General features: G+C 56.3%; 1 protein-coding gene across 1 annotated transcript in view; it reads right to left on the bottom strand.

Moving 5' to 3' along the window:
• Positions 1–5,065: 5,065 nt before the first annotated feature.
• The window catches only part of PNMA5 (PNMA family member 5), a 5,716-nt gene continuing 1,611 nt past the window's right edge, over positions 5,066–9,170 (bottom strand). The window contains exons 2-4 of the mRNA XM_017893315.1: positions 8,870–8,999; positions 8,129–8,190; positions 5,066–7,934 (exon numbers count right to left, since the gene is read on the bottom strand). Of these exons, the coding sequence (XP_017748804.1) occupies positions 6,466–7,812 (1,347 nt within the window). The 5' untranslated portion in view covers positions 7,813–7,934; positions 8,129–8,190; positions 8,870–8,999 and the 3' untranslated portion in view covers positions 5,066–6,465. The remainder of the gene's footprint in view (positions 7,935–8,128; positions 8,191–8,869; positions 9,000–9,170) is intronic.

The raw sequence follows: 9,170 nt of genomic DNA on the forward strand, positions 1-9,170 counted from the left end.
ATGAGGACAGGGCCTCTCTCAGTCCTCTCAGCTCAGGGGATAGGACTGACGATGAAAGCCCTGTTGGTTTATCTTTTAAGGGGATATATATGAGGACAGAACCTCTCTTGGTCTCCTCAGCTCAGGGGACAGGCCTGAGGGTGGGACCCTTGTCGGTCCATCTTCTAAGGTTATAGATATGAGGATAAGACCTCTCTCGGTCCCCTCAGCTTAAAGGACAAGTCTGAGGATGGGACCTGTGTGCGCCCATCCTCTAAGAAGATAGATATGAGGAGAGGACCTTTCTCTGTCCCCTCAGCTCAGGGGACAGGCCTGAGGATGGGACCCTTGTCGGTCCATCTTCTAAGGGGATAGCTATGATGATAGTACCTCTCTGGGTCCCCCCGGCTCAGGGAGAGGCCTGAGGTTGGGATCCCTGTTGGTCCATCTTCTGAGGAGATAGATATGAGGACAGGACCTTTCTTCATCCCCTCAGCTTAGGGGACAGGCCTGAGGATAGGACCCTTGTCGGTCCATCTTTTAAGGGGATCGATGTGAGGACAGGGCTTCTTTCAGTCCTCTCAGCTCAGGGGATAGGCCTTAGGATGGGTCCCCTGTCCCTCCATCTTCTAAGTAGATAGACTTGAGGACATGACGTCTCTCAGTCCTCTCTGCTCAAGGGAAGGACCTGAGGATGGGACCCCTGTTGGTCCATCTTCTAAGTGGATACATATGAGGACAGGACGTCTGTCAGTCCTCTCTGCTCTAGACACAGACCTGAGTTTGGGACCTCTGCCGGTCCATCTTCTGAGGGGATAGATATGAGGAGAGGAACTCTCTCAGTCCCCTCAGCTCAGGGGACAGGGCTGAGAATGGGACCCCTGTCGGTTCATCTTGTAAGGGGATAGGTATGAGGACAGGACCTCTCTCTGTCCTCTCCACTCAAGGGACAGATCTGAGGATGGGACCCCTTCCGTTCCATCTTGTAAGGGGATAGATATGAGGACAGGACCTCTCTTGGTCCCCTCACCTCAGGGGACAGGCCTGAGGATGGGACCCCTGTTGGTCCATCTTCTAAGGGGATCGATGTGAGGACAGGACCTCTCTCAGTCCTCTCAGTGTAGGGGGTAGGCCTTAGGATGGGTCCCCTGTCCCTCCATTTTCTAAGTAGATAGACTTGAGGACAGGATGTCTCTCAGTCCTCTCTGCTCAAGGGACGGATCTGAGGATGGGACCCCTGTCGGTCCATCTTCTGAGGGGATAGATATGAGGACAGGAACCCTCTCAGTCCCCTTAGCTCAGGGGACAGGCCTGAAGACACGACCCCTGTCGGTCCATCTTCTTAGGGGACAGATATGAGGACAGGACCTCTCTCAATCCTCTCTGCTCAAAGGACAGGCCTGAGGACAGGACCCCTCTAAGTCCTCTTTGCTCTGGGATAGACATGTGAATGGGATCTTTCTCAGTCGACTGTGCTCAGAAGACAGGCCACAGCACAGGACCTCTCTCTGCCCACTAAGCCTCACATGCCTGAAGACAGCATCTCTCTCAGTCTTCTCTGCCCGGGGACACCGGAGGATGATACCTCTCCCACTGCTTTCTACTCAGGGTCAGGCCTGAGGACAGGACCACTCTCCGTCTTCTCTGCTAAGGGGACACACCTTAGGATGGGATCCCTCTCTGACCTCTTACACAGAGGATGGGCCTGTGGACAGGACCTCTCTTATGACTCTCCACCCAGGGATGGGTCTGAGGACGGGAGTCCTCTCAGTCGTCCTGCTCAGGGGATGCCTGAGGATGAGACCTCTGTCAGTTTTGTTTGCTCAGGGGACAAACTAGAAGATGGGACCTCTCTCAGTCCTCTCTGCTCAGAAAGAAACCTGGGGATTGTACTCTGTCGGACATTTCTGCTCATGGACAGGGCTGATGATAGGATCTCTCTCAGTTGTTCTGCACAGGGGACACCTGAGTATGGGACCTCTTTCAGACCTCCTTGCTCATGGAACAGGCCTGAAAATGAGACCTCTGTCATTTCTCTATGATCAGGGACAGAGTTGAGGACAGCACCTTTCACAGTTCCCCTACTCAGGTTTCGGAGAGAGGCCTCTCTGCTCAGGAGACCCAACTCAGTCCTCTCTCATTAAGGAACAGGTCTTACGATGGCACCCATCTCAGTTAATTTTCTCAGAGGTATACCTGTGGACAGGACCTCTCTCACTCCTCCCTGCTCGGGGACAGACCTGAGGACAAGACCTCTCTCAGACCACTTTGATCAGGGACAGGCCTGGTGACGGGACCTCTCTCAGTCCTCCCTGCTCAGGGGACAGGCCTTAGGATGGGACCCCACTCAGTCTTGTCTATTCTGGGACAGTCCTGAGGACGGGACTTCTCTGAGTCCTTTCTGCTCAGCCTCACCCCCCATGATTGGGCTCTGATCCCGCTCCCTCATCCACTGCTCAAGCCGTCTGTGAGCCCAGGAGATTGCTGCTTATTGGATGGACTTGGTGAGCCCCTGGGCACCCAGGAAGGCACCTCGATGGACCTTTCTGTCCCCAGGCCACACATGCCCACGCCCACGCCCCCCCCCGCCCCTGCCAAGGGACATTTGGTGAGGACTGTGCAGCGAAGCACAATACATGATAGGAGCTCTGCAAGCCGGCACACACCAAGGGCCTGGCCAGGATGAAGGGGACAGGGGCCCCGTGGTGGGGCCCATCCTTCAGGCCCAACAAAGTCTCCTTGCTCCAGGCTGGTGGGGAAGCAACTGGTTCCTCCCAGTACCTCCTTCCAGACTCCCTGGCTAGATCCCTTCCAGGTTTCATAATCCAGCTATCCAGCATGTGTGCTCACACGCTCCCTGACACAGTCACACACACGTTCAGTGACACGCTCATGTTCCAGACACACTCACATGCGCACACACATTGAGTGACGAACACACATTGAATGACACATACGTGCCTGCTCATTGACCAAAACTCCACATTTGCAGTCAGCACAACTCAACGCACAATGACAACACACACACGACACGCATGACACACTCCACAGTGTCCACACGCATGCAGCCGACATGCATGCTCACACTTCAATGGCACAGCCTCATTCCCCCACCACACCTCACCTCCACCCACATGCTTAGTGATGCATCACATGCTGCACTTGGAATTTCACACACACCACTTTATCAGAAACTCATGCACAATGCTCACACTGCACACACGCACATGCTCAACACATACCGCCTCATGACAGCTCACACTCCACACCTGCTCAGGAATCACGGCACACACAGGTCCACCTCTGAACAGGGAAAAGCCCAAGGAGCCCTACAGGCCCCTGGCAAGGGTTTCAGGCCAAGCTCTTCGCCCCTCTCTTCTTTTTCTGTCCCCCTGAAATCCTGGAGGGGGCCCTTGGAAAGTGAGCAAGTTGACTTGGCCCTGCTGAGACACAAGGGACAGACATGGCTGGGTTTGTGCCAGCCTGAAGAAGGCAGGACAGCAGAGCACAGTGGGAGGCCCCAGGCAATGCCCGCAGGGCAACCCCCGATGGGACACAACTACAAGGATCCCTGAGACACTGGTTAGCACTTCAGGCCGAGGAGGCTGGGCAGACCCAGCCCCCCAAGGGACCGCTGCCCCTGCCCGCCTCCCTGACAGCCCCGCGCAAACTACCCTCCACACGCCTGCACTCCGCCTGTGATGGCCTAGTGTCTCCCAGGGCCCCCTGCCGCCCTGCAGCCCTGCCGACCGGCAGCTCTGCTCAAGCAGAACGGGTTGCCCCAGATCCAGGATTCCTCCCAGCCCAGGTGGGGCAGCTCACCCCATTTATACCCCCCCCAGCACTGGCTCCCAGGCTTGCTTTGGGCACCCTGGCTTCATCTGAGCCAAGGCGGAGGTCGGAGGCTCCTGTGCTCAGAACAGCCTGGAGGAAGCCGTGTGGGCACAAGACGAGTGAGCTCCGGGAGACCCTCACCAGGTCCAAGTCAATGATCCCATCCCCTCCCCGCACTTGTGCAGGGAGGGGCCTATCACTTGTCCCAGTCCTGTCGCCCACAGACTCTGGGTTAGTTAAATGGCTGATCAAGGACTACCCTCAATTTGTGGTGAGCTCCCTGGCCTGTTGGGAGAGAGAGCCAGTTCCAGGAGGGCTCAGGAGGGCGGGTTCCAGGATCCTCAGGTCCCCACTGAGGACTGCCCCTTCCACCAGTGCTCAAGGAGGGGTGTTCGGATTAGCAGCACTGTCCACACTGAGGGAGCCCTCCTCAGGCAGCATCCAGGGCTCAGAGGGCCTCGGGGACGCAGGACAGAAAGGGGTCACTCCCCAGGGCCATCCGGACTTGCTGCTCATGGCCCACTGCCTGCTCCCAGGACACAGGAGTTGAGCGCCCCCCAGCACACTGGGAAGAGAGCAGGACAGGACCCAGGACGAAGTGCAGCTCCCCCCGCCCTTCATCTCCCCCTCCCTGAGACATGAGCACTTGGGATCCCTGTCTGACCCACACTCTGTCCCTTAGTCATCATACACACACTATCCCCAAACATCCCTCAGTGGCTAGGCCAAGGCTGGCCACCTGCGGGCTGATCTGGGAGGGTGGGCACACAGCAGCCCCTGCACCACCCCCTGAGTCCTGCACACAGCTCTTCACAGGGCCTCTGACTGCCTGTCCAGGCCCTCCTGGGGTTCTTCTCTGACCTTGGTTGCTGCCCTCGGTTGCACACATGGCCTCTCTGACCCTTCCGGAAGCCTTGAGCCACACCCCTACAGTGCTGCCAGGAATCAGGGGCCTGGGACCCACCTGCTGCCCCTTGCCCAGCCTTCAATGTCCAACCCACTTATTCTTGAGGGCACCTGGAGTGCCTTTAGTACCCAACCAGTCACTGCTCATGACCACTAGCATCCTGTCACCAGGCTCCATGCAGCCCAAGGCACCCCACAGGTCCTCATGGACACACACCCCAATGTCAGCCTGGCCACTGTGGCCCCGTCCCCAGCAGACCACCTCCCACCCCAATTTCATACAGAAGAGGCAAGACACTGCTGGAACACTGAACAAAATTTATTGAAGAGAAACATGAACTGAACACTGAACAAAATTTATTGAAGAGAAACATGAACTGAAACCGCTGAAGAGAAGGGAATTGTAACACAGACAGAAACTGCAAACAACCACTGCAAGTCACAAGTCCCAGGCCCCTCCCTCAGTGTGGCTCCCCCTACCACATCCCTCCTTCCACAGGGCCCCAGGATCCACCTCTTGCCAGGATTGTGGGCTCTGGCAATGTGTACTCGTTTCAGGTAACCCCCTCCTGAGCCCACCCACTGGGGCAGGGTCCTGCCTTATAGACTGCACAGGACAGTCACAGGATGCTGGAAAACATAGCAGGGAACACCCCACCAAGTTGAGGAAACTGAGTCACGAGTAACAGCAGGGGTGGAACGCCAAAGCACAAAGCTTCCTGGGGAGCCTCAGGCAGCCCTGCTCCGTCCTGTGTCTGGTTCGTCCTCCTGCAGTCGAGGTCACGGTCACAAGGTGAGCGTCTGCCATGCCTCCTTCCCACTGTCTCCTGGAACTGCGCTGGGGTACTCTGGAAAGGAGCTGCTCAGATAGAAACACAAACATCCCCAAGAGAACAAGCAGCTGCTGGCCGGCAAAGCAGAGGTGGAGTTCTTGACACGGAACAGCAGTGAGCAGAGCCTGGGCCTGGTGATGACGCAAACCAAAACAACTACCCACCCCAACAAGTCCTCTCTTCTCACACTTCTTCCTCCTCCTTCCCCTCTTCCTCCTTCTCCTCCCCCTCTTCCTCCTCCTTTTCCTCCTGCCCCTCCTTATTCTCCTATTCCTCCTCCTGATCATCCTCTTCTTAATTCTCCTCCTCTTTCTCTTCCTCACTGGTGCAGGGGCTCATGAATGCTGCCTTCCTGGGGCTCCCCTCATGCAGTGTAGATGATCCTAAAGACGGGCTGGACCCTGCAGCCTCCCCTGCCGGGCTTCACTTCTTCCCCACAGCTCTTCCTCAGCAGCCCTGGCTCCTTCTGGCAGAGGCAGGCCCCAGGCAGGCTCCTCCAGGTCCCACATGGCCTGGGTGCCAGTGGGCATTCTCAGCTCAAAGTTCACAGGGTGGATATTTGGGGGTGTCCAGATGACCAGGCCAGAGCCCCCAACCACACTTTCTTCAGTCCCTGCTTTGTTGGGGTCCCCATCTGAAGCCCAGCCACCCCCTGTGCTAAGTGTAGCGGTTCCCTGCTTGTGTCTCCTGTACCTGTTAGGGGCCATTGGCCCGGCCCCCACTGAACCAGATGCTATTTGGTCTTGGTTGGTGAAGTCCCTTCCAGCTGGTGGAAAGTAAAGGGGCTTGATCTTGACCTGGCTTCCCTGTCCCGCTGCCCCAATCAAGTTCCCTGTTAGTGTAAGCTGCCCCTTCCCTTTGTTCAAATATCCCTGCTGCCTGCCAGGGGAAGGAGTGCTTGGGTCTTCTGAGCCTATGTTTCCCAGGGCTTGGGATGGCTCGTGGCCCCAACCCCTGCCTCGTTTCCCGACTCCTCTCCTGCAGCCTGTGGCCCCTCCCTGCCTGGCGTCTGGTTTTCAGCCTTCGGATACATGGCCTGGCCATAGTCTTCTTCCCTAGTGCTTTCACTGCGCGACAGCCGCCTGCGTTTCACTAATGGGGGTAAGCCTCCCTGTACAGTCTGGGTGCTGCTGTCGCTAAAAGACCTTGCCTGCACGGTGGCCTGAGGTGCAGAGACACTGGCTTCTGCTCTTGCCTGTCTACCAGAGGCCCCCCGGCCTCTCCCTGATGGCTTCTCCTTCTTCTTCATCACTGCCTCAGTGTTCTCCCACTCTTCTTCATCTCGAATAAGCTTCATTAACTCCAGAAAATTGGGGGGACACCCTCGCTGATCCAAGAGCTCCAGCTTGCCTCTGAGGGCGGGGGTCATGGAGACCCAAGCTAAGAGATGTTTCAGACGAATCATGTCTGCGCTGCGCACTGACAAGGGGCTCCTCTGCACTGCTTTCTGCAGCAGGGGCTCTAAGCGCAGCAGGAAAGTGGAGATTTTCTCTCCAATCTTCGGAAAGGTCTGCAGAAACCTAAACTGAGAGGCTCTGAAGTCCTCTTTATCCCCAAAGATCTGCTTTAAGGCGTCAAGGCACTGCTCCACAGTTATGGAGTCATTGTTGGCCTGGAGCACCCGCATGATTGACAGAGCAGGCCCTCGTAAGCTCTCCAGCAAACGCCGTCTCTTCTCCATCTCAGACACTTGCCATATGGGCATTATCTCAGTGACCTGCTCTAGCCAGTCTTCAAAGGTCTCTTCACCTGGGCTAGGGGAAGCAGTTCCTGAAAACACTTTCAGTTTCCGGTACCACATACTTTCTTTCAGAGGCTCTAAAGGTGGGGGTCTAACTTGGGGTACGACCTCTGCGTCCAGGCTCTGGGCAGGGAGGCTGCAACACCCCAGGGCTCTGGCCACATCTGTCATACTTCGGCCCTCATCTTTCAGGAAGTAGTTCAGTCTACTGAGAAACTCGTCATCTGGGTTACGGGGTTTTACCACCACTTCCCAGGAGCCCCCCTTCCCTGATATGTGACTAGGCAGAGTAGTGTAATTGACAGTGTCAGCCAATTCAATGAAGACTGCCTTGGCATTGTCTTCCCTCCTGAACATTCTCCCTAGCACCCTGTATGCGCGCAGGGGCTGTAAGCCTGCCTGCACAGTGTCCTGAATTTCCACCTCACTACACTCCACGGGGATGCCTATGATCAGCAGGGCCTTTCTGGGGTCCATGTCCATCCCCTTGCACCAATCCTCTAGCAGTGTCAGTGCCATTGCTCCCACTTTCTATGGACTGATCTAATACTAGGGCAGCAATCAGCTCAGTTTGACAGCACTCAAATAACTCTGAGTCACTGCCACGTAGGAAGGTAGAAGTGGTCCCAGGTTTCCACAGCCTGCAAAGCAAATGGGATGAGAGCATTGTGAATGCCCACCCCAACCTACACCCCCAAGCACCCCTCCTCTGCCCCTACCCCCCAGCAGGGATGGAGTCCCTTCTTCCCAGGGTTCTCCAAGTTATTTTGGGGAGGGTAGAGTGTGGAGGTTCTCCCCAGGCAAAGATCTCCTCATCTCACCACTCCCTGCTGACCTCCTCCTGCTGTGGGTTCCTCCTCGAAGTCCAGAGGACTCTGCTGTGTGTGCTTCGGGTATCTGTAGTGAAAAGGCCAACGTCAGGAGGGAGGGCCTGACATCTGGGGACACTAACAAGCCCTCCAGGCAGAAGACGGCAGGAGATGGCCTCACTGCTCACTCAGGGCTATGTGGGCTCAGGTCACCCAGCACCCTCCTTGCTGGAGTGAAGGCTGGCAGCAGGAGAGGTAGAGTGACCCTCTTTCTCAGGAATGCCTGACAGATGAGAAAGATGGCCGAGCTCTGCGCAATGCAATGAGAGTGGTGGGTGTGGAGATCGTGTGACAAGCTGCAGTGTTGCCATGGATACAGAGAATACCATGGACCATGGGTTGCTATTGCAGGGGAGTGCCATGTGGTAAGGCTAAGGTCCTTGAGAAGCAACAGGTGATGTCATTGGCCTCCAACCAATAAAGCTTCCCAGCAAAAAGGAGGGTGGGAGAGGGAAGGCAAGGTGGGCATGAGGAGTGAGTGCTGAAAGGACAGGAGCTCATGGTTTCAATTGTGTGGAAGCTGAAATCAGGCAGAAAAGGGACCCAGATAAGGTCCCCACTGCCAGACTGCAGGAAACCAATAACTCTTGCCCTAGAGATGGCCCTACCCTGCAGAGTCTGTGAAAGCTGGCAGGCAGTCCCCTCTCCACATTCTTTGCCGGGGTTCCAGAGGCCCTCCCAACAGGGCCCACCTCACAGCTGCTCACCTTTCTGGGCTGGCCCTGCTGGCAGCGCAGATGCTGCAATAACACAGTGAGTTCAGAGTCGCTCTGCTCTTCAACTCTATCCAATTAGGCAGTTCCTGACTCAGGCGTGATGGTTCCTGCTTCACTGGATCTGTCCAAGGCAAAGCACAGGTATTTTGCTGTGATTCTGTCCCACACACATGTCCCTGCTCAGGCCATGCCAATTCAGATTCTGCATAGGTGTCCACTAGGACCCTGGTGCAGGGGTAGAAGAAACTGCTCAACTGGCAGAGGGAAGAGGAGGGGGGAAAGGGGGAGGGGT

This window comes from Rhinopithecus bieti, unplaced genomic scaffold (genome assembly GCF_001698545.2).
Source record: "Rhinopithecus bieti isolate Rb0 unplaced genomic scaffold, ASM169854v2 scaffold_24220, whole genome shotgun sequence".
Taxonomy (NCBI): Eukaryota; Metazoa; Chordata; class Mammalia; order Primates; family Cercopithecidae; genus Rhinopithecus; species Rhinopithecus bieti.